At 33.9% G+C, this 26,217-nt stretch overlaps 1 protein-coding gene across 3 annotated transcripts in view; it reads left to right on the top strand.

Annotated features, from left to right (window-relative positions):
- The window catches only part of ARHGAP29 (Rho GTPase activating protein 29), a 64,210-nt gene that overhangs the window by 5,790 nt on the left and 32,203 nt on the right, over positions 1-26,217 (top strand). Inside the window, exons 2-7 of one of the 3 annotated variants that reach the window (XM_036122701.2) lie at positions 10-246; positions 12,439-12,573; positions 22,416-22,512; positions 22,881-22,953; positions 25,327-25,375; positions 25,863-26,000. In XM_036122701.2, coding sequence (XP_035978594.2) covers positions 42-246; positions 12,439-12,573; positions 22,416-22,512; positions 22,881-22,953; positions 25,327-25,375; positions 25,863-26,000 — 697 coding nt within the window. In that variant the 5' untranslated portion in view covers positions 10-41. Of the gene's footprint in view, positions 1-9; positions 247-12,438; positions 12,574-14,296; positions 14,331-22,415; positions 22,513-22,880; positions 22,954-25,326; positions 25,376-25,862; positions 26,001-26,217 lie in introns of those variants that run through there. The other 2 variants (XM_036122702.2, XM_078072734.1) reach the window with 2 other exon arrangements.

Below are 26,217 nucleotides of genomic sequence, written 5' to 3' on the forward strand. Positions count from 1 at the left end.
CCACTTAAGGATTTCAGTTTTTCTGACTGTTCTATGGAAGGATGATTGCTCACAAACAGAAAAAGACAAAGAAAAAACGTGTTTCGTCATCAGGCCAACTCTCTACTGATGTTACAACTCCTGAAATGGGGCTCAAGTCCATAAGTTCCAATTCCATTTTTGATCCGGATTACATCAAGGAGTTGGTGAATGATATCAGGAAGTTCTCGCATATGTTACTATATTTGAAAGAGGCTATTCTTTCAGGTTTGTCAACTGTTTTCTCTTAGCATTCTTACTGGATAGTTTGTAAAATTTTAAATGCCAGCCTAGCTACAGATAAACACGTACACAGTGGTAGGAACAGGGTATTCTGCTTTAGTTATTTTATGACTTTTTCCCCCCAAATGTTTGATATTTGATGTTATGGTGTAAGCTATTTTATTATCAGATACAGTACAATACATAATAGAAACATTGGTAAGTGTGAGGGAACAAGAATACAAAAAACGAAACTCAGTCTTTGGTTCTTAGCATTTAGGCCCATTTGACATGGGAAAATTTTAGATCATTGGAATTTTAACCTTCTTCTTAATGGTAATACAGTGCCTTGATTAGTCTTTAATAAGCAGACTAATGTTTATCATTTACATTTTTGATACTTCTGCCTTGATTCAGTTTTCTATATTGTTCCTAAAACTTAATCTGGAATAACTGCATTTGAGTGATTTTTTTTTTTTTTTCTCTAAAATCACACTTAATTCTGTTTTGCTGTTCTATAACCTATTCTTCACCTAAGGGATAATCACAGAATTTATTCTCTGTCTAGTTAGAAATGGATAATGGAGACAAGACTTGGTTCTCCTAAAGTAAAGAGCTACATACATTCTGCATTCCCCAACTTGATCTTAATCCCTAAGTCTTTTAACTTTTAATACATAATTTTATATTCAGATTTGATGGCAATGATAATAAAGATACAGCCCCTATTCTTTTGTGATAAATAGTTCATTTCCATATTCATAATGGTAGGTCTGGATGTAGAAAATGAGTATTCCTAGTTTTATTTATATGAGATCTCTTTGGGCTTCATAGACATAAGAGTTCAATAAATATTTTCTGTGTATATAAGATAAATACTCATTTTCTGATATATGTTCTAGAAAGGAGACCAAATCACATCTTGTACTAAATGCTGCTTTTAAGAGTTTATTTCTAACCTAATTTTCAATATGAAATGCCCCAAATAACTGGTCTTAAATTATAGCCTCAAAATTTTAGTATTTGAATTTTTCTTAAAACAATCACATAAATCATGTTTTTGAGACTATATATAATATTACTAAAAAAGGTTGCTTATACACCTGTTCATTTTAATAGCTTGGTTTTGAAATCAATTATGGTCGATTAAATGGTAATAAAGTTTTCTTTTTATTGGGGAAAGGTATTCTAAATACATTAAGCATTATACTGGGAATAAATTTCTTACCAAAATGACACTATCTGCCATTTATTTAAAGAAGCATAGTTTTAAATAAAGCCTTGTTCTTAACTGGCTTGGTTTTAAATTTGTTTTAAATTTACATGTAGTAAAAGTCATTCTTTTTGGTGTAAGTTCGTAACTGGGTTAATTTTGAAATTGAAATTTAAAATGATGCCTTGACTGACAAATCATTTACCTCAATTTAGGGTAAAATCCAGTTTTCTTTAATTATCGATATAAGTGTTCATTAATATAAATAAGATTTTTAGTTAGGATTTTTATTTGTTTTATTTGTTTTCCTCAGGAGATTTATATCATTTATAAATCCTGATCTTGCATATTTATCCTTTGTCTCACAAATTTAAAATGATGGTAATTTAAAACATGTGGGACAACTCTTTATCTTCAGTTTTTTAATGTGAATTTCAATTTGTGAATAGATAATTCAGAGACTAAAAAGGATTGAAAGCTGATCCTAAGTAAGAAAAGAGAAAGTTTCTAAGTAAGATGGCAAAAAGAGACTGCCCCTTGAGATAAAAGTGGGCATATGGAAATATAGTTTTCATGAAAATTTAATATTAAAAATTTATAAAGATGGTATTACCCTTTTTTAAAAAAGATTTATTTGAGAGAGCATGCGCACAGGGTGGGGGAGGACAGAGGGAGAGGGAGACAGAGAGTCTCAAGCAGACTCCCCGCTGAGCACAGAGCATCACACAGGGCTCGATCTCAAGACCCTGAGATCATGAACTGAGCCAAAATCAAGAGTCAGATACTTAACTAACTGAGCCACCCAGGTGCCTCAAGATATTGTCCTTTTAATAAGAAAACCAGTACTTCAAAATTTAAATACTTGATATTATTGCTAATAATAAAAAAGTTTGCCATTTATGGCTGGTAAATTAATTTTAAAAATGTAAAAAACATTTTTTGGATAACCAACTCTCATTAGTAAGCCATGGCCAGAGAATTTTCATTATTTACCTTTGGATGTTTGGTTCTTTAATCAGAGTTAAAAGGATCTATGTATGCTATCTCAAAATCTTGGATTTAACAAAAATTTGTTTTCTGTCTTTGGATCATTGTTATTAAAATCTGGAAATTTTAATATAGGGAGTATGTATAAATATATAAATTAACCTCATTATAAATAATAATTATGCTATATAATAATACGCTTGTGTTCAAATTTGATCATGATTTTCAGCTTGTTAGAGTATCAAACTATTCCTTAATAAAATTATTACAAGAATCACACGAGATATAATCTTCAGGAAAGCAGGTAAAAAGTTTAAAATTATGTAGTTACTTGAGATGGTATTGTTATATATGTTCCTATAGACTAGACATAGGCCATGCTTTTGTCTTCTGGGTATTGAGAACTTTCCCTGCACTTCTGCTGTTCTTTACTAACACTCTACTCATAAACTGGCTAGACAAATAAAAGCTGTTTCACTGTTTTTCTTTTGGAGTGAGGGAACCTTGTCAGTGGCCTTGCCAATATTTTGTCTTTTGCTTCCTTAAGAGGAAGGATGCCAGATTTTTGGCATTGTTCATTACCATGTCTGTTGGCTGTTAAAAAGCTAAAAAAGTTAGCTTTTAAAAATAAAGAATGTAGGTATACCGTTAAATCACCTTTTGGTATAATCTGAATAACATTTTCTTTATATACGTTACCTTTCGTGAGGCAATGATGTGCAAAATCAGTCGACTGTTGCTTCAGGTGTTCAGTCATATTTTTGAGGCTAGGCTTAGATTAATATGTTTATGATTGGTTAAGAGCCACATTTTCCTTTCCTTGAACTTGTTATAGAAATGATTCATCATTGGGGCGCCTGGGTGGCACAGTTGTTAAGCATCTGCCTTCGGCTCAGGTCATGATCCCAGAGTCCTGGGATCGAGCCCCGCATCGGGTTCCCTACTCCTCGGGAAGCCTGCTTCTTCCTCTCCCCCTGCTTGTGTTCCCTCTCTAGCTCTGTCTCTCTCTGTCAAATAAATAAATAAAATCTTAAAAAAAAAAAAAAAAAGATACGTAATTATATATGGTGCTTTGCATTTTATAGAGTATTTTTACATCCAGACAGCATTTAATCAAAGAGTCCCAACAAAGACAGGTACTTTTAGCCCCATTTCACGGATGAGTTGTAGGTGTAACTTAGATTGTGTGATTTCATCAACCTCTTATTGCTGATACATAGTGGTTTCATTTGGAATCCAGAGGTCATAAATGCAGAATGGTGTGCTCTTTCCATGCTATCTCAACTGCTTCACATGGCAGGTACTTTAAAAAAATACTACTAAGTCTTCATTATTTCATCAGCCAGTTCTTCAATGGGGAACATCTAAACCTGCACTATCCAATATGGTAACCTCTAGACATGTGGCTATTTAAATTTAATTAAAATAAAAAATTCAGCTCTTCAGTTGAAGTACCCACATTTCACGTGCCTATTAGCCGTATGTAGCTAGCGGCTACCATTTTGGAAAGTGAAGAAATAAATATTTACATCATTGCAGAAATTTCTGTTGGACAGTACTGGCGTAGACATCAATCTTAAGACTACTGAGATGAATTCTTGAGCTATAAATATTTTTTATTTCTATAGCATTAAAAGAAACCTAGAAAAAGCTGTTACTGGAGCAAATTTAAGAAAATGTTATTTAGAAATAGGAACTCTTGGGGTCTATTTAGAATGCCCTTAAGTTGCCTTTGGAGTGAGAGCTTTAATGCTATTCTTTGATTTGAACCAGCAGATCAGTTTCCAGCCAGGCTATACAAATTGATGAAATTGGTAGTAATGGATGGCAGAAAGCTCTGAAAAGAGAATCACACTATCTAAGTTCTTGGCCTTGTTCTGCTGCTGACTAGTTTTGGCATATGGCCTCAGTCATTTAATGATTTAAGAATGAGGTGCTATACCAGATGCTACCAATTTCATAATTCTGTGATTCAGAATGTCATTGGAGTTGGAGATTGTACGTTGTTTTGAATATTGAGAGTTGAGAACTGGAGAAGACAGCTAAGTATTTGTTTTCCAAAAATATAATGCATTTTTTTAAAGATTTATTTATTTATATTAGAGTGAGAGGGAGAGAGAGCATGCATGTGCAAGCCGGGCGGGGGGGGCAGATGGAAAGGGAGTGAGAGAGAATCTCAAGCAGACTTCCTGTTGAGCGTGGAGCCCCATATGGGGCTCAATCTCATGACCCTGAGATCCTGACCTGAGCTGAAATCAAGAGTTGATCACTCAACCAACTGACCCACTCAGGGGCCCTCCATATAATGCATTTTAGAGGACACCTGCCTCCCATCAGTCTATAGGATTTTTTTAATGTGAGTTTTATGGTAACTTTCTTAAATGTGGGTATTTGTGAAATTTGTGAAAAGTGAGAATGTGAAGCTCATGTTGCCATAGTTGTTGAGGAACTGATTAGAGAAATAAGTGTCTTCCAAAGAGTTCTGTGGTAACAGGTAAGGTAGGTATGCAATTCGTCTCTGCTCTTTTTATTTACAAATAAAAATGGAGAGTTTAATGTGGGACATCAGAGGACTGTGAAAACTCATGCTTTGATAGAATAACTGAGAGTGTTTGTTGATTCTCTGTCCACTGTTTATTTCCAGGAGGAGGTTGCCCTGTAGTCTTGTATAAGTAGCACATGTGGAATTTGAGGTTTTAGATTTCTATCCAGTGTCATTAAGATGCATTATGAATAATTACAGGGCCAGATTTTACATTTTATTTTAAAATGCTGAAGGTGCTCTATTATACATATACTTTCTGTGTTTAAATACAACACTAGCAGTTAACTTATGTGCTGTGTAAATACCACTTAAGTTTATGGTTGTCCCCCTGAGGAATAATATCTTCTTAATTCCAAAGAACAGATTCATAAATGTTAAACTCTGCGACATACCTCCTCATTTCAGGTAGAACACCATTCAAGGAGGCTCAACTTCTGGGAATTTGAAAGGTGCAAGTCTTTTTAACTGGGCTAGAAAGAATAGTGCAAATTACTTAATTTTTCTGCTCCTCAGTGCTTGGAAGTATCCATTGCCATTGTAAAATACATTTGAAGGAAAATTGGTAGTTTGTCTAATACACTATTTTAAAACTGGAATTTAATAAAAGTTTACTGTTGTGACAATGGTGCCTTGTTTTTGTTTTGTTCTTTAAATAGGCTAGAAAGGAAGATAAAACTTTATCATCAGTTGCAGATAAAGTTCTCTAATTTTAAAAAAAGCTTTCTGATTTAAGAGTCTATCACTTTTATTTTGTATTTTGTAAAAACATAACTGAATCTTATAAGTGGTAGCTTCTGATGAATTCTGTCTAGGTCCTAAATTTGGCAGAACTATAGTCAGAAGAGGTTAACTTTGTAAAGCAAATTTTTTTGAATAGAAGAAGTTAAATAAGTTTAATGCCATTAAATAATATGTTCTATTGTGAGAGGGAAGTTCTGCATAAATTTTCAAAGTCTCAATTGAAATCCTGTCTTGTTGATTAACTCAGTTTTCCCCAGGCGAGTATACGGGAGGATGTGCAAATTTATTTCAGACAAATTTCAATAGAGTTAATTTTACCACTGATGAATATTAATTAACTTTCATCCTCTATATTGTGCCAGAAATTTTGTGAAATATTAGAAAGCTTAGGTTGCTAGTCTCAGATATGTCCTTCTGCCATGTTCTTTTAGAAGTAAACCTCTCCAGAAGTGATTTCTAATGGCTATCACTTAGGAGAAGTTCAGGTAAATGTTGATAGGTTATGACTTTGAAATGAATCTTTGAGGAATGAAGTATGAAATACAGGTAGCTCCTTTATGACATATGTGCCAGCTGTTAGGTGACTGCTTTTTTTTTTTTTTTTTGCACTTTCCTGGAATGGTTTACATCATTTAACACCATTTATAATAGTAACTGGCATATTTGATTAGAAGTTAAAGCCTGTTAAATCACAGACTGCAGAGTACCTGTCATTAAGCCATAACTTCTTTAATCATGTTAACATATCATAGTGATTAAGAGCACAAATTCTAGAGCTAGAACAACTAAGGTGGAACCCTCATTCTGACACTTGATGGTTGTATGTATCCTTGCGCAAGTTACTTCTCAAGTGCCTCAGTTTCTACATCTGTTGGAAGGAGAGAATAGCACCTACATTATTGGGATGTTGTGAAGATTAGAGTTCATATATGTAAAGCTCTTAGAGTAAGTGTTTTAAAATGTCAGCTATTATTATTTTTACAGTCCCCAAGTGGCTGGATAAAGAAAGCTGCTGCTCAGACTTTGCTTTTATCCTGTAAATTCAGAAGGCATTACGGCAAAAAAAAAAAAAAGGAGTTTCCTAGTGATAAGTTCTGAAACTTATTTTCCTCCTTGTTTTCATTGCTTTCCCAGAGAGGTTAAGCTGAATTAACAAGACTGGTTTTAAAAATTATTGTCAGTTTTTTAAAATCAAGGAAAACACCATGGTTTTTTCATTTATTTACTTAAGCATTTCCATGAAGTGTTTGCAGTATAAACACTGTGGTATTGTGTTAATGCATGAGAACCAAAAAGTGGAGCTGGCTAATCTGTTTTCACTTGATAAGCTGAATGAAGCAGAAAATAAACGGCACAGATGAGTGAAACAATAAATTAAAATTCAGATTACCATATTATAGGGATGGTAGATAAACAAGCAAACGTTGGGATACAGGAGTTTTACTCTTCTAGGTAACTAGTATTAAGATTTTGGCTGAACATTATAGTAATTGCATAAATTATTATATTTTTATATTAAATATATCCTTAATTATAGATTTATTTCCAATTAATTTACTAATTTAGATTTTATATATAAGATGAAACTGAAACTTAACTTTAGTATCTCTTTTTCATTAGCCAAAATATTGTGAGACTTTGCTATAAGTCTCTTTGTTGTTGACTGTAATTCTGTGTGAGACAAATCTGTTGTCAAAGGTATTTAGTGTGGCTTACAGATTTACTAGAAATAATAGCTGTTTATATATTAAGTCTATAAAGCAGTTTTGTTTTTGTTCATTTATTTGACATTCACAACAACATAAAGTAACTAGAACAGTGTTCTTACTAATTCTGTTCTACAAATGATTAATCTGAGATCAGAGAAACTAGGAGTTGTGTATTTCAACGTCATTTCAAGGAAGTGGAAGATCAAGGAACTTCCAATTGGAACACAGGTTTCTTGATCTAAATCTATTCTTTTTTTTCAAGTAGGCTCCATGCCCAATGTGGGGCTTGAACTCAAAACCCTGATATTAAGAGTCCCATGCTCTACTGACTGAGCCAGCCAGGCACCCCTGAATCTATTATTTTCTATGATACCAATCAGCCACTTACAGCTTTCTTCTGTATTGGGGAAGAACAGTTACTAACTCATTGGCTTCACTCATTGCTGCTACTATTTGGCGGGGTGGAGTGGGAATAGTATTTAGTGTTGGCGAAAGAGCTGCTTAAACTCCTTAAACCTTTTTTAAAAAAGTTATATTTTCAGTTTAAGAGGCTTTTTGCTTCATAAAAATAATTTGAGGTAGCTTTAGCCTATTATAGTGGAAAAGGACATTTGGTAAAAACAGAACATTTCTTTACCACTTAAAAATATAATTAAGGGTTTGCTAATTCATAAAGTTCCATTTGAAGTATTATCAGAATATACTGATGTTCAAGTAGTTGATTCATCTATTCAGGGAAGTTTATGAATCTTTGTAATTAATATTTTTAAAATGTAGTTGTCATGTTCATTTCTGTTGATTTGTAGGCTTCAGAAATGTGTTCAATCAAAGGAAATTGGAATTATTTATAGGGTAATTTGACATAGTTCTGAAATTTATTACTAAATAACTCAGTTACTGTTTTTTAGTATTTTGACTCGAAACGACTTTAATATCTGTTTATAAAGGCTTCCTTGTAGGAAAAAAAGAATTTCAAGTTGGTAAAACATTTATATGTTTTATACCATAATATGTTAACAGTTACTGGGATGTTTTGCAGTGATTTTTAAGAATCCCATAGCAGGGGTTTTCAAGATCTCTTACACTGTTAAAAGTTATTGAGAACCCTGAAGGTTTTTGTTTATGTGGGCTGTATCTGTTACTATTTACTGTTTTAGAAATTAAAACTAAGAAAATTGAAAAACATTTAACAATTTTGAAATATATTTAATTCCACATATTTAATTTCCTTGACTCTGAGAAGACCAGAATTTATTACCTTGGTTTATTTAGGCACTTAAGCCATTAGGGTTTTGTAGTTCTTGCTACCCAACACTAATTTTGAATATTGATGGTTGTTGGCACTCAAAAATCAAGCTCTTTGACCTGAGACCTTAAAATAAGGCAAAGTATTCTTATGGTATTCCCCAGGTGTATTTATATCTGTAGATTTTATTGTGAAATATCAGAGTATAGAATAGAGATAACTGCCTTTCCTTTCTCTTTTAAGACTAACATAAGTTAGGTTTTAAAAAGAGTACAGTACAACTCTTTATGGTATTAGGTATTCAGCCTTGGTTTTGATAAGTAGGCAGAAGTATTACCATTAACTAGCTTTATATGTATATATGTGTGTGTATGTATATATATACACTCACACGTATGTATATATAAAACAATAGACTTTGCAATGCAAAACTGGGAAAAAATGTAATTATGTTATTTTTACAACTATTTAAGCTATATTATTTTCCAGAAGTTTCTTTTATTTCAAAGCTACTAGGTTCCATTTCAGACCTAACCTATGTTATTAACCTATTTCTACTATTGCATTAACTAATAAAAATAGCTGTAAACATTTATGGTGGGCTTACTATGTTTTGGCCACTGTTCCAAGTGCATTATGTGTTTTAACTCATTGAATCCAACAATCCTATGAAGTAGCTACCATTATCTTCCTTTTACAGGTGAGGAAACTGAGGCACACAGAGGTTAAGTAACTTGCCCAAGGTTTGTAAACCATGGAGCTGAAATTCAAATTCAGGCAATCTGGTTCTAGAGATAATGCTTTTAACCAACCACTAAGCCATATTGTCTCAACTAAGTAAACCTACTGAGGGAAATAACATCCACAATTCTAAAACAGACGATATAGTGATCATTTAAGATAATTCCTTAAACTGCATATCACATATTCCCTAGGATTTGAAAAATTATAAATGAATTTTTTAATTATAAAAGTAATATATATTTACTGGGAAAATTCCAAAAGTGTATAATATTCCTAATATCTCTTGCCCATCTGTATTTTATTTTTTAAATGGACTTTATTTTTAGAACAGTTTTTGATTTACAGAAAAACTGAAAAGATAAGACAGAGAGTTCCTATATGTTCTTTTACCAGGTTTTTCTTTATTAACATCTTAACATTAGTATGGTGCATCTGTTAGTTAGTGAACCAGTATTTGATAATGATACATTATTATTGATTAAAGCCCATAGTTTTATTCTTATTTCCATAAATTGTTCCTAATGTCCCTTTTCTCTTCTAGGATCCTATCATATTATACTTAATTCTCATGTCTCCTTAGGCCCTCCTTGGTTGTGATAGTTTCTCAGACTTCCCTCATTTTTGATGATCTGACAGTTTTAAGGAATACTGGTTAGGTATTTTGTAGGATGCATCCTGATTAGAATTTATCTGATGCTTTTGTCATGATTAGATTGGGATATTGGGAGGAACAGCTGTAAAGTGCCATTTTCATCACGGGTCATATCAAGAATGATTACTAGAAACATGATTTATCACTATTAATGTCGACCTTGATCACCTGTCTTAATGATAAAGTTTCTCTAGTTTAAAGTTACTCATTCTGTCCCACTTTCTCTACTCTACTCTTTGGAAGGAAGTCACTGTATGCATGCTCCACCTCCTGAGGACAAAATATCTATATAAATTATTTGGCATTCTTCTATCCAGGAGATTTGTCTCTTTTCCTCCACTCACTAATTTATTCAATCATTTATTTGTGTCAGTATGTACTCATGGATATTTACTTTATACTTTGAGTTATAATACAGTACTACTTTATTTGTTGCTCAGATTGTTCTAGCTTTGGCCATTAGGAGCTCTTTCAGTTGGCTCCTGTGTACCCTTGACATACCGTAGTCAGTGTGAGGGTTAGTTTTTTCTAAGCTCTTACTTTCTGTCTCTACTAGATGTGCCTAACTCATCCTGCATGTTTTCTGTTCCAGTCCTAGCATCATCCATTTGTCTAAGGAGCCCTGATATCTTTTATTAGCGAATGATAGTAGAAACCAAGCTCAGGGTGGTAGTTGTGCTTGTTCCTACTGGGTGTCATTTCTTTTAGGCCCTTTCAGCGGACAGAGCAAAGAAATATATGTGTGTATACGAACCTGTGTAAATACACATATCTATAAATATTTCTATATGTAACCACTTGTGTCTGTATTAAGCTAAACATGAATTCTTACTGAAGTGTCCAACTCTAATCTACTGCAATATGAATCATTACATTTATTTGTAAATTTCTACTCCAACAGTGAGATGCCTGGCTCCCAACATCTACCATCCATTTACAGTTTTTCAATTCCTGTATGTATGTATGGCAACATCAAAATTGTTAACCTGAATCCTCATTGAAAATGCTTTATCAACTAGAGTACAGTACTTATGTGCATTTCCTTTGCTTTTTTTAGTCTTTATAGACTTACTCATTTCCAAGGTTACTTCAGCCAGCACATATTCTCCTATATTTCTGTCATTAAAATTCATTGGATGAATGAGTAACATTTTCTCCTGAAAGCACTTATATTCTCTCTGCTTCCATTACTCCTTGAACTATTCTTCTTTGCCTCTTCCTGGAATACTCTTTGCCCTGATGTACCCAGCTCCCCACCTTGCCTACACCTTTTTTTCCCTTGATAATACAGTTAAGGAATGGCATATTTGAAGGATGATGGTAGAATTTTTCATTTTTGTTTTTTTTATTCTAAAGACAGTTTCTATTTCTAATGGTTATCTTTTCAACATTTCTGAAAAAGTTAATTGTATAAGATGACACTCTATTTAAAAAATGGTTTTTGTTTGTTTTTTAAGCTATTTCAGGAGGAGGCAGTCTAACATTAAGAGCATGGCTTCTAGAATTATACTCCCTGAGTTCAAATTCTGGCCCCATGGTTTAGTAACTTGGTGAACTTAGGTGTGCCTCAATTTTCTCATCTGCACAATGGATATTTTAAAATTACCTAATAAGATTGATGTGAAAGTTAATGAGATAATAGCTTTTAAGTGCTTTTAACAGTACCCACCACATAGGAAGCATATAAAAAATGTTAACTATTATTAACTATTATTATTTAACTATTATTAAACACTAGTGCTGTATGTAAGCTTACAGAAAGGAAAATTGCATCAGGGTATTGCATTTAAAGTAGTTGTCTTTTCAGACTTTTGAAGATTACTTGAGGGGTTTTAAAGTTAGGATGATTATACTTTTTTGTATACCTAGGATGGCGATCCAGGAATATGCCTCTTGGTGCTGGCAGGAGGAGTAGCACTTCCCTTTTCACTTGCTTAGAGTTTTTTGGTTTGGATGATAAATTATATGACCACCTTATTTCCAGGGATTATAAAATCGTGTCTGCGTGCATCTGACCAGAGTTGGTGTAAATGAGCGGAGCAGGCTGGGGATAGACAGGTAGGGACCGGGAAGGAAGGCACAATCTGGACAGCGTATTTAGACTGGGAAAACTGAAAAAGGTAGGACTAAATTGACCATAACTGTGAAATCCTTACTGACTTAAAATGATTATAGATTTTTTGAGGGCTGTATAAATTGAATATACTAATTGCGGTGGTGAAAATACAAGGGAACATATAGTAGGCAAACATTGTGGGGCCGCTGCTTCTATTTATTTGAAGTGTGCTTCAAAATGGTCTTTCATAGTTTGCATTCCTGGAACTTGGTCTGGGAAACAAATAAATTTCTTTTTTCTTTAAGACTGTTGTGAAGAAGTCATTCATATACGTCTGGATGAACTTCTCCGTGTTTTAAAATCTGTAATGAATAAACATCAGAACCTCAATTCTGTTGATCTTCAAAATGCTGCAGAAATCCTTACTGCAAAAGTAAAAGGTAAGAAAGATGTATTAAAAGTTGGTTGGTATGGGCAAAAAGCATCTAAGTCATACATTTTGGTCCATAATGACTATAGTACCACCTCCCCACATGGTATTGGTATGTATATCAATAAAAATTATGTATACTTCAATATGTAGATACTCCCACTAAGTCACACCTAAAACTCTCTTCCTTTCAAAAATTAAAACTGCATTTGGCAGGAAGCAGTTTAAAAATAATAACTGAAATAAACTAAACAACTGACAGTTAAAACCTACTTCAAAAGAGCATGCACTCTTTCAAAAAACTCAAAAAGTTTAAATGTCAGTTGTTTTGTAAGGACAATTGTTGCTGGAAAATGGCCATTTGTAGTGACTCCGCTTAAAGGAGGGAGCCAAACAGAGAAAAAAAAACTTAATTGGGATTTTTTTTTAATGTGAAAAAGAAAAATAAAATTATATATGGATGCACACACACATATATGTATATTACATGTGCTAAAGATCCAAGAATTGGGATTTATCCTCTAATGAAATGATTTGCCACCAAAAATATTTTATTAGAATCGATTATTCTGGACTGTAGTGTATAAAAAGGATTGAGGGTGAAGGGAGTATTTGAGAAGAATGAGGCCGGGGGTTCAGTTAGGAGATCATTAGAAATAAGGGGCTGGGTGTGGGCTGACAGTCTGATCTAAGAAGCTGTAGTGTGCTAGAGGTGGAATATGGTTGTTACAGAAGAGGGGATGGATGTTGGTTTGATGAAACAGGACAGGTGGAATGTTGAGGATTAATGTGAAGTTTGTAGTTGAAGATGGGGACTTGAGAGCTGTTGGTGTGTAGGTGGTAATGGAAGAGGATGGCACCAACTCAAGAGTATGCAGAGTAAGTGTGGGCTGAGTATGAGATCCCAGGGACAAAGAGAAAATAGAGGAGCCTGAAAAACACCTAAGAAATAGGGAGATGGTCTAGAGAAAGATGTCATGGAGTTTAAAAAGTGTGAGGTTCTAGGAAGTGATTGTCAATGTTAAATGTCCCTGATAAGTAATCTGAATTCAAGCAAAGTAACTATAGAAAGTGACTCACCATGGGTTGAATAAGGAAAGGAAAGGATTTTTGGGGGAGGGGAATTACCTGTTCTGAGTCTCAAAGGTCGGGTGGGCATTTCCTGGGTTAGAATGTGTGGAGGTTGGGGACTGTGACATAGAGCACTTTTGTAAGAAATCTGGATGTGAAGAACTTGGTGCAGTTGGTGAACACATTCCTATCTAGAGAAGGCAAAGGGCAAGTGTCAAGGGATGAGGCAGGAGGAGAAAATAAAAACCTGTCAATAAAATATGGTCCATATACCTGAGAACCACTTCCCCTGCTTTTTGACATAGATTTATTGTACCTGAGTGGTTCTTTTTCTTTGTTTCTTTCTTTTTCTGTGTTTCAAGCATTGAAACACATGTAGATGGCTTTAAATGGGAAAAATGAATAGTTTGTTGTGACTTTTAAAAATGTGCTTAGTAACCAAATTTGTTTTTAAATAGACTGTTTATAAGTGCCATTTAACTTAACTTAGATAGGGAAATTTGCGTCTATAGATAGTAAAATTTCCATGCTTGGAAATAGCGACCACAGTTCATTCAATTGTTGTCAGTAGCTATTGTGTGCAGTCAGGATGTCCTGGGGAAGGAGTGTGCCTGGGTATAGTTGGTGTCCACATTCCAGAAACAGACTTGAAGAAAGTGGCCTCTCAGCTGCCTTGGAGATCTTTTTTCCTTTGAGGTAAAGCTATCTTTTGAATATTATCTCCCACTATGACTGTCTTTACCTTTGGGATTATTGTTACCATTTTACTTTTGGTTTGGGTGAAATTTAAAAGATTACTCTGTTGTTCCTAAACTTACTCTGTTTCAGTAAGACTCCATGAGACTAGAAAATTTAAAAATTGTCTTTTCGTTGGTATAAGTTCCTGTTTTTAAATAAAACCTTTCCTCCTTACTCTTATTGTTGAGGCTGTCTAAGCGAAGGGAGTTTAAAAATGAAAAATATTCAGTGACCTGAAAAATCGAGGTTAAATTAGAACTTATTTAATTTTTTCTTTTAATGATAATTTTCAAACCCTGGAAAGGCAAGGGGGAGGTAGAAACCATTTTTGAATATCTATTCTATGGCAGTCTAGATGTTTTGCATATGCTATCTATTTTAATATTTTCAAAAACCTATTAAAGTGCATTTTTATTTCTATTTTAAATGGGGGAAGCTCAAAGAAAAAAAGCTATCGTACGTTAGGATCAGAAAGCTTCCGGAATGTGGAGATCATTTTGTCTTAAGCCCCTGATTACATTTCAAAAACAAAGATGACATGACTTGCTCTGGACATCTTAACTGTCGATGCATTTGGCAAATATACCAAGACATTAAAAAAAACACTTTAGAATCAGGGAGGTATAATTTTGTTTGTGCTCCTGTAGGTGTGGATGCATAAAGTCTGTCCACTTCCTATGCATAATAAATACATTGGAATAAAATTGGAATCTTTTGACTCCTCTTTTTTTTAAAGTATGGAATTTACCTTTTAAAGGTAATTTTAAAGCTTTAAATTAAATTAAAAACTTTTTTTAAAAAGCTCTTCCCCATTCATTCTAGTAGTGATTTGTATTTCCTGTGTCTCCTGTTTCCAAGCAGGAAGTTAAGTCTGACAAAATATTTGCAATATGGTAAGAGAGATACAGCTTATTTTTGAAGTAGATAAAAGACATCTTCAGCACTCAGTAATTTATTATGTACGTAAGTGTTTGTGTTTTCACTATTTACAATTATTTTAGTCAATCTTATTTGTAATTTAAATTAATACGACCATTTATTTAGGTTTTTCGTGATCTGTATTTTGCCCTATATTGAAAAATTGACAAAAAAGAAACACAAGCTTTAATTATGCATCTAAAATTGTAGAAGCTTTGTGTCTTCTTTCTGTTTTGAAAACTTAATTTTTTAATAGGCAATACATTGAAATGGTTTATAATGCAAATGGCATAAAAGAGTATTTAGCAGTGAAGTGTCTTTCCTACCTCAGATGCTTAGCTACCCTTTCCTTTACCTAGATAAGCAGCAACTATTGCTGGATTTTTGTGTATCTTTCTAGAGACATATTATGCATATATAAACAATACAATATGTTCTTTTTTTTGCTCTCTTTTTTACACAAATGGTAGCATTCTGCTCCTTGCTCATTGTTCTGAGTTATGTTCTATACATAAAGAATTCCCTAATTCTTTTGTTGTGATTTGTTTTTTTTTTTCAAAGCTGCATGGTAATCTGTTATGCTCATGTGCTGTAATTTATTTTACCAATTCACTAATGGATATTTGGATTATTTCCATTTTTTTTCTATTACAAATAATGCTTTGATGAATAACCATGTTCATTTGTATTTATTTTTTTTATATTGCTAAATAACCTCTGCAGTAGTTCTGCCATTCTGATAGCAGTGCTGAAAAGGCTGATTTACTGCACCTTTGCCAACAGAGCTGGTTACCAAGCTTTGTCACCCAGTCTGATAGTAAAAATTGGCATCTCAGTATAGATTGACTTGCATTTCCCTCATTTTGAGTGCAATTGAGTATGTTTTCATATGTTTTAGAGCCATTTGTACATCCTTTTATGTGAGTTGACCCTTTACTCATGTTTTTTTTTTTGATGGTTGACCTTTTTTTTCTAGTACTGATTTGTAGAAGCTCTGTGTAAGTGAAATTTACCCTTAATCTTTGATGTGAGTTGCACATTTTCTTTATCTTTTGATTTGCTTATGGTATTTTATTTTTGCATTTAAATCTATCAGTCTTTTTTATGGTTCTTGGGTTTCAGGTATTAGGAAGGACTTCCCTGCTCTGAGATTATAATAGCATTCTCCAATGTGTTTTCATTTAATGTTTTCATGATGTCATTTATTAAATTTACATCCTTGATACATTCTAGAATGTCTACATGTCTAGCTTATTTTTCAAATAATTCATCTTTTCCCCATTGATCTGAGATGCCATTTTTATCATAAATACATTAAACTGTCATATATATTTATATCTATTTTTGGACCTTATTTTATGTCCCATTGATTTGTTTAGTCATGTGCCAATACCACACTATCTTTATTGTAGTTGTATAGTATGTTTTAGTAGCTGGTAGGGGTAACTCCTCTTTCTGTTACTCTTTTTATTCAGGATTTTATTTTCTCATCAGGACTTTTGAATTGGCTTATCTAAATTCCAAAAAATATCTATTGATATTTTGAGGACGATGAGTAAAATTTATAAATTTATAAACTTCTAATTAAATTTATAAATTAGGGAGAAGTTACATATTTAGCATTTCTGAGAGTATAGTATGCATTTCATTTCTTCAAATTGTCTTTTGTGTTTCTCAGAAGCAACTTAAAATTTTCAATTTGTAAGCCTTACTGCATTTTGGTTTTTCCCCTAAACATTTTTTCCCCATGCATATGATGAAAATTTGCCTACATTATATCTTTTAATTCAGTGGTTTGCAAACTGTGGGCCCTGATTTATGACATAAGTTAGTGGATTGTGACCAGCGTTTTAAAATATGAAAGAGAATAGAAAAGAAAAATCAGAATGCAACACTCATTGTATAAGACTTAAGGATGTTTTGAAACTTCATAGGTGTTATATAACTAATAGCTATTATATGTGTATGGTATACTTGGTCATGATATAATATGTATTTCTTACTGAAGGTTGTGGTCAAAGTTTGAAAGTCACTAATAGATGCTATGTATGAAAGCTATTCATGTGATTTCTTAAAGAGATACTAAATGTGTCTTAGTGCTTATTGTTGTGAATTAACAGGGAGCCCAAGGGAGATAGTTACTTAAACCGTGAGCAAAATTTTGATGCCATTTTGAAGAATGGCTAATAGAGAGAAGAGAGTGGGGACAGCAACACCAATTAGCAGGTTGTTAAATAATCCAGACTACAGGTAAAATATGGCCTTTTGAACTAAATGGCAGTGGGAATGGAAAGGAAGAAGAAGGATGTGAGGGCGATCTGGCTGCGACATCTGTCACCCCATTGATCACCAGCGTTGATTCAGCTGATCTGGCTGGCTAGGCGGGTGTCCCCTTCCTCCCTTGCTGCTCCATGTGTGTCCCTCCCGAAGCTGCGCGCTTGGTTGAAGAGGACGACCTTCCCCGGTAGAGGAGGACCGTTCTTCGGTCAAGGGTATACGAGCAGCTGCGCTCCCCTGCTAGAACCTCCAAACAAGCTCTCAAGGAAAGGAAGAAGAAATGTTTTAGAGGTATTTTGAAAGCAAAGATAATGAGCTAAGGAATATATAGAAAAGAGTAGGCTTGCAGGGCAGAATAGAAGGGAGGATAGGGTTCAGGTAGGACATGTTGAGGTTGTAATGCTGGTGTTTAGGTAAAGCCTGGGAAGTAGGAGAAAGAATATATCAAACATACCATTGGAAATGTGGATCTGGAGCTCAGAGGTGAGAACTAGACAGGTAGTTTTAAGGATTCATTTCCTTCAAAGGTATAAAAGTGGATACAGTTCTGTGGGGATAATGTGTAGAGAGGAAAGCCAAAGAGAACTGCAGGCTGGGTGGGGATGACTATATTTTGCCGAAGAGAACTGCAGGCTGGATGGGTATGACTATATAAAGTAAAATTGTCAATAGATAGATACACAGAACATGAGAGCACTCATGTTACTAACTACCAAGCACTGTACTCTAGGTGCTTTACATTTGTTTTCTCAGTCATTTCTTTCAGTGATACGCCATTTTACAGATGAAGAAATTGCAGTGAGGTGATGTATTCAGAATAACACAGGAAGTAGCAGAGGTTAGATTCGAACTTAGGTCCGAAACTCTGAAGCCCCACGTTATCTAGTTACTATAACACGTTGCTTCTAAGAGTGCAAAATATTTCAAGGTGGAAGAAAGTGGTTAATATTTGCAGTAATAATAGCAGACATTATTGAGGATGTACTTACTCTATGCCAGACACTGTTAAACTCTGCATGGATTATCCCATTAATCCTCACAGCAGATTTTTCAGGTCAATACTGTTATTCTGTCAATTCCCATTTTGCATATAAGGAAGCTGGGACATAGAGAGATTTGTCCAAGGTTGCATATGTATTAAGTGGTAAAGCTGTTGAGAGTTGTAGAATGGACAAGTAGGATGAAAACTCAGAAGAAAAAATGCATCTAAGTTTGACTAATAGGTTTTTGTTGGCAGTGTTGTTAAGTGGTTTTGAGTGAAAATAATAACTAACATTTATTGAGCATTTTCTTTGTAACAGGCTCTGTTCTAAGTTCATTCCATTTTCATAGCAGTTCTCAAAATACATATTGTTGTCCCCACTTTATGAGTGAGGAGACTGAGGCACAGAGCAGTTGTGTTAAGTCCCTAGTAGGAGACAGAGTTTAAGATTTAACCTAGGCAGGGCGCCTGGGTGGCTCAGTTGTTTAAGCGTCTGCCTTCAGCTCAGGTCATGATCCTGAGTTCCTGGGGTCGAGTCCCGCATCGGGCTCCCTGCTCAGCGGGGAGTGTGCTTCTCCCTCTGCCTCTGCTCCCCTTCTCGTGCTCTCTCTCACTCGTGCTCTCATTCTCTCTCTCCCAAGTAAATAAATATAATCTTAAAAAAAAAAAAAAAAAAGAATTTAACCTAGGCACACTGGCTTCAGAACCCATCCTCTTAACCAGGCTGAGCAAACTGTTTCTGGTGGGCCAGATCTGGCCTGCTGCCTATTTTTATAAATAAAGTTTTACTGGAGCACAGCCACTCTTATTCATTAATGTATCACCATATCTCATTCATTTATGTATGGTTTCTTTAGGAATAGTTGCAACATACCGTATGTCCTGAAAAGTCTAAAATACTTGCTATCTAGCCCTTTACACAAAGTTTTTCAACCTCTGATAACCATTAGACTAGATGAAAAGCCAAATCCTGGTGAATTTTGTCATGACCCATTTATAGAGGTTTGGCAGTTAAAAAAAAAAAAAGTTGGATGGTAGCTTTAAGAGGAAATACGGTAAAATAAAAGTTTTTTTCACCGAGGAAAGATTTGAGTATGTTAGTAGCATAAGAAAAAATAATGTCAATTGAGTGGGAGATAATAAAGCTACGGAGGGAGGTGGCATAGGATTTGGAGAATGCAGGAAAGAGTGGAAAGATTTATTACTGGAAAGGAGCCAAAGACTTTTCTTTGAAACACTGAGCAGAAGCAAAAAAGAGAAAAGATATTAGGAATATAGGACTGTTTTGAATTGGAGGCAAGGGCAATAATAGTAATTGTCATTTGATGGCTGTAACCTCATTCAAGTAAGGATGAAGATAAAGAAGGAAGATGGTTCAAATAATTGTCTTTTTGCGATTCACAATTACTACTTTTTAAATCTCCCAGTCATGTTTAGGGCTACGAAAGAAATAGGTAAGAAAGAGAAAGAATAATTACAGAATTTGCAGTAGTGTTATAAGGTGCTTTTTTCTTTAAAGTCTAACAGGTTAGGAAATATAAGTAGGCTATACATTTTTGCTGGTTATAAGTTATTGTAAATAGACATTATAAATTACTATTTAAAGTTTACGTTCCAGTGAGATTTTTAAAGCAGCTTTCTTGAGGTATAATTGATATTCAATAAAGTACATATATTTAAAGGATACAGTTTGATCAATTTTGACATAAAAAACCTTGTGAAACTGTCCCAATCCAGATAATGGATGCCCCTTGGTACTCCTTCCTTTCGGCGCCTTCCTGCAGCCCCCTTTCAACAATTTTGATATGTGGTGTTTTCATTTTCATTGTGTTCAAAACACTTTCTAATTTCCCTTTCTCTTCTTTGACCCATGGGTTATTAAGAAGTGTGTTATTTTAGTTTCCTGGTATCTGGGGATTTTCCAAAGATCTTTCCATTATTTCTAATTTCATTCCATCTAGTCACAGAACATCCTTTGCCTGGTTTAAATCGTTTTAAACCCATTTTGACTTGTTTTATAATATGGTCTATCTTGGCAAATATTCAGGGTGTACTTGAAAAGACATGCATTCTGCTGTTACTGGATGGAGTGTTCTACAAATGTCCATCTGGTAGGGGAGTCTGATAGTATTGTTGAAGTCTTCCATATTCTTACTGATTTTCCATATACATGTTCTGTCAATTATTGACAGAAGGCTATTGAAATCTCTGGCTATAACTGTAAATTTGTCTATTTCTCATTGTGATTTTGCTTCATGCATTTTGAAGTTGTTTATTAGGTGCATAAATGTATAGAATTGTTATGTCCTCTTGATAAATTGACTCCTTCATTATTACAAAATGACTTTTATCTATAGTAGTTTCTTTAACTGGGAAGTCTACCCTGTGTGATGTTAGGCACTAAGCTAGGGCCATTGTAGAGCTTACCATGTTCGTTTCTTGTCTGTCAAGATTCTTGTCTTTTGTTGCCTTATAGCCAGTGTCTTGAAAATTTTTATTTCATATATTTTGTACGAGTTTCTTTTGATTGTTTCAGGCAGAAGTGTAAACCTGTTTTTCCATCTTGGCTAGAGCAGAAGTCCAAAAATAGCTTTAAAATTATTTATGGTGGTTCTTAAAGTTTTTCTTTTTGCTTGTATCAGCGATATTTAGAAGAATCTGATGAAAGATGTGGCCCTTAGCCCCTCATGTCTACAAAGGCTTATCCATGTAAAAGCTTGATTGTAGTTTCATGAGGTTTAGAGGCTTGAGGCTTCCTTCATCCTGGCTTAGGAATTCTTGCTTTCCTGCAAGCATTTTCCACCCTAGTTGTACACTAGAATCACCTGAGAGAGCTTTTGAACAAATAGCTATGCTCCACCAGACTTGTGAAATCTGAATTTCTGGTGGTAGGACCCAGATTTTTGTTTTTAAAACTCCCTAGGTAATTCTGCTGTGCAGCTAAACTTCAAAACAGCTTGTTTTAAAGCAAAGGATGGCTTCCTCTTCACTTGCTCTGTCTACCTTCCCTTTATTGGCAAGGATCCTAGGGAGGATGGGATACAGGGAGCCAGTTGCTCCTTAAACTCACCCTGAGTAGAAGCAGTTACTTTTAAAAAAATTGCCAATTCCACCTTCAGATTTTGTCTTGGTAAATTGTATCTGGGCTTTTAACAAAAGCGCATAGAGAAGAAGTTAGAATAAGAAAACTTTTTCAGTTATATTTCACAATTTGCTTTAGCAAAATGCAGAATGTTAGAATATCCCTATGGCAAACAAGAGACAGCAATATATATCAATTAACATGGACCTCAGAGCCTAAGAGCCTGTAAGAAATAAGGCTATAAATAAATAGGAATTTAAATTTTCTAAAGCATTGGGTGTTTATGTGATATGCTTTGTATATAGGATTTGTGTTATGTCACATGTATATTTGACTTCAATTATTGGTAATTCCTAGTGAAAAATATATTTCATTTGACTAAAGTGGGCCGCAGTGCATTTAGCTATTTTTACAAATGCCATAAAGCAGTAAGCAAGAGAAAATAGCACAGAGTGCTTTTAATGAGAGGTCTGATGTAACATGGATTCTGTGACTCTGAGACGGATGGATTTCACATTGTGTCACTTTTTAGATGTGTCAAATTATGTAATGCATGGAGTAGTAGGTTTAGAATGCCAGCCACTTGTATGCAAGCTGATTCTTTTGTATGATTTCTTTAAAGAACTTGAACATCATATTCATTTTGTGTATTAGATTTTTCAGTTTCCTAATCTTTTAATGCTTCTAGAAGTAATGGTGAACTTTTAAGAGGTTAAATGACTTCGTATAAATGTAGTTTAAAATATTTTCTTCCTCATTTATTGTAACCAACCTTTCCCTGTAGCTGTGAACTTCACAGAAGTTAATGAAGAAAACAAAAACGATCTCTTCAGAGAAGTGTTTTCTTCCATTGAGACCTTGGCCTTTACCTTTGGGAATATGTAAGTAGAGGACTGTCATTTAAAGAAATTTGGGCCTGGGAGTCTCAGAATATGTCATATAATTTAGTAGATACATGGAAAGTAAAGTATTAACCAATACAAAATATTATCACAACACTGGAAAAAAATACATTCATTATTTCATTATTGTTTTGTTACTATATTCAGCAGTGTCTGTGTAGCTGTTCAGAAGCAGCATCCACTTGCAAGTGACTATGTGGTTTATGTGAATAGATTCCTAGGAGTTTATTTCTAAGGTTCTTAAAAAAATTTATTCTAGATGACATGTTGAATGTGAAGCCTGTGACAGAGCAATGTAATGACTTGTCTTTTTATTTCTTTTTTTTTTTTTTAACTTCCCTGAATAGCCTGACAAACTTCCTTATGGGAGATGTAGGCAATGATTCATTATTGCGACTGCCTGTTTCTCGGGAAAGTAAGGTAGGCCAAGTTTGTCTGAAAGCAGAGACTTTAATATTTTTAACTTAATATTTCAATAATTTCCTGATCTTAATCTCAGCATTAGTCTTTGATAGTTTTCGAGTTGAGCAAGAAAAACAGATCACTTCATTTTAAATATGATAATTTATGGTCAGTTTCTGGAGCAAAAATTTAATTACACTTTCTAAGTGGATCTATCATTTTAAAAGAATATATCTGATAGTTTTATGGTGTCCTATGTAATGAATCTGTGTCATATGGTCCAAAATTTTAGTAAGTAATTCTTAACCATTTTTCTCTCCTGACATTGTCACAGTTCTTAAAGACTGGTGGAAACTTAGAAAAATAACACAAGAAGTAAAGAGGGTATTAATCTTTTCACACATCCTATAGTTTATTACCATGAATCACTTATAAATAGGCTGTAGGTCCTCATTCTCCCTAAGAGCAGTATGTTAGAGGATTGCAGTTCTGATTCCCAGTTCATTTTTTTTAAAAGATTTTATTTAATTATTTGAGAGAGAGAGCAAGAGAGAGCACATGAGCCGGGGAGGGGCAGAGGGAGGAGCAGAAACAGACTCCCTGCTGAGCAGGGAGCCTGATGAGGGGCTGGATCCCAGGACCCCAGGGTCATGACCTGAGCCAAAGGCAGTCGCTTAACCTACTGAGCCACCCAGGCAGCCCCCGATTCCCAATTTAAAGAAAAATTGCCCTGAAATAATAGAACATGAAGAATGTTTGTAGAATATTGCTTTAAAGACTTATAGTAGTAATATTTTTATTTGACTAAAATTTTTTCACTAAATGCAAGCTATTTTTAAAAACTGCAGTAGAGACATACGTTAATAATTTCTTTTTAAGGATGTTCAAATCCAGAAGGAGGTCAACAAATATTTGGAAATGTGCCAAGTATTTGTGTTATATCAAAGTAATATAAAAATTGCAGGTCTTTCTTAAAATGATACAAAATATGAATGACTAATTGAAACATTTGTTATATGTACTATAATAATGAGAAAACAATTGACTATTTCTGAAGTCATCCGTTGATGAATCAAGGATAGTGTATAAACCATATCAGTAATGAAGAATTTTAAGATCCTTAAATATTTTGCTATTGTTTATAATTTTTCTTCAATTTTATCTTTTCAAACATACTACTAATTTAAAAGATATAATAATATTATATCTGTGACAAGGCTCTGAAGAATTAAAATTTTAGGTGTGAATCATATTTCCTGTTCCTGTTGGCTCTATTATGTGCACATATTACACTAATTCTTAATAGGAAAATACTTTTTCCTTTTTTTCTTTTGCACCTTATTTTCCTTCTTGCAGTTTTTAATTAACCCTAGAGATTGAGCTTTAAAAGTCCATGATGATATAATGCTACTAATAAAACTACTTTGGTGAAGAGTTTTGAAAAATACTTTAAGTAATAATTGCCATTTATTTAATAGTGTTTATTATGTACCATGCCCTATGCTAAGCCTATATCATCTTAAGCCTTAAAGGAGCCTTATGAAAGTAGTGTTCTTATCCCCATCTTACAGAAGGGCAAACCAAAGTTCAGCCTAAATATATAGCCCAGTGTCAGACAGCTACTAAGTGATAGAGCTGGACTTCAAACCCAGGTCTCTTTGATCCCTTTTGCATTGAATCCCTGCATAGTCTGTATTGCCCAACCAAATAGATCACATTTGTTTAAGATCTCACAATTTTGGTAGATATGTTCTCCTGCACTGTCCAGTAAGGTAGCCACTTGACACATGTAGCTCTTTAAACTTAATTAAAATAAATAAAATGGAAAATATACGTTACATTACATTTACATTAGCCACTTTTCATATGCTCAGATAGCCACATGTAACTAGTATCTCCCTTACTGGACAGTGCAGATACAGAACATTTCCATCATCATAGAAAGTTCTGCACTAAGTTGTCCACTAGACTTTCAGAGAAATGCTTTTGTCATATGATAAAACGGTAAAAGATGGCTGGAAGAAACAGGTCTTTGTCTTCAGTTTAAGTGATAATCTATTTAGATTGTTTCTATAACTTCCTGACTAATATTTTTGAAATCTGCAGAATTATTTAAAGTTTTGAATGGATTTATTAATGTTAACTAATGCTGTTAGTAAACAATGAGGTTGTTTATTCTTGGATTTTGAGAACTGCAGTTGTAAAAAGGTATGTAATTCTTGTAAGATGTAGTAGCATTTAAACAGATTTCTTAGGCCCTTTGAGTTCTAAATACTTGAAATTCTTTAACAGGAATTATGTCACAATAACAAATTAGAGTGAAAAATTTCTGAAGCAAAGATCTGTTATCTTCTGCTCTAATCTTAAATTTGTTTTCTTCCATGTTGTAAGTCTTTTGAAAATGTTTCCGTGGAATCAGTGGACTCATCCAACGAGAAAGGTAATGCTTTTGAGGTACTTACAATCTTAGTCAAATTTTTTGCAGTTCCCTCCTTCCTTTCTTTCTTTCTTTTCTTTCTTCTTTTTTTTTAATCACTCCCCAACCCCCTGCAGTTACTTTCAATACATGTTTTGAATTACTTAATCTCTTCTTGCTCAGTAACCTAAGTATTCATTTTTAACACAAAATGATGTATAAAATTTTGCATAAAAACTTAAGAAAAAAAACCTGCTAGCATAAATAGATAATATAGAGACTGATCAAGAATTATATAGGGTTTATAACTTGATGAATAATAGAAATACGTATTAAGATAAAAAATATAATTTGAAACCATTTTAAGTTTAAACTGTGACCTTTAATTCTAAATTTGTCACTTGTATTTTTTTTAAACAGTTTTCATTGAAGAACATCTTAGGATTTGAATGCTTCTTTGTTTAGAGTTATGTGCTGATATTTAATATATACTTGATATTTTTATTTTCAGGAAATTTTTCTCCTATAGAACTAGACAGCGTGCTATTGAAGAACACTGATTCTGTAGAATTGGCTTTGTCTTATGCTAAAACATGGTCAAAATATACCAAGAACATAGTTTCATGGGTTGAAAAGAAGCTTAACTTGGGTGAGTTGCCCTTTGGGGCATCTGATTAACTTTGGAGTGTAAGAACTAAATTGTTTGCAATTCATTTTCTACAGACGATGACTAATATGATTCCAAATTAGTAGCTGCTTCATTGTAGTGAATAAAATCATTGTCCATTTTCTCTTCTTGAAATAGGAAAGACTCTTCTTACAATAAATGTACTTATTGAACATTACTGTGGGCCAACCACTTGATC

The sequence above is a fragment of the Halichoerus grypus genome, chromosome 5 (genome assembly GCF_964656455.1).
Source record: "Halichoerus grypus chromosome 5, mHalGry1.hap1.1, whole genome shotgun sequence".
In the NCBI taxonomy this organism is placed as follows: Eukaryota; Metazoa; Chordata; class Mammalia; order Carnivora; family Phocidae; genus Halichoerus; species Halichoerus grypus.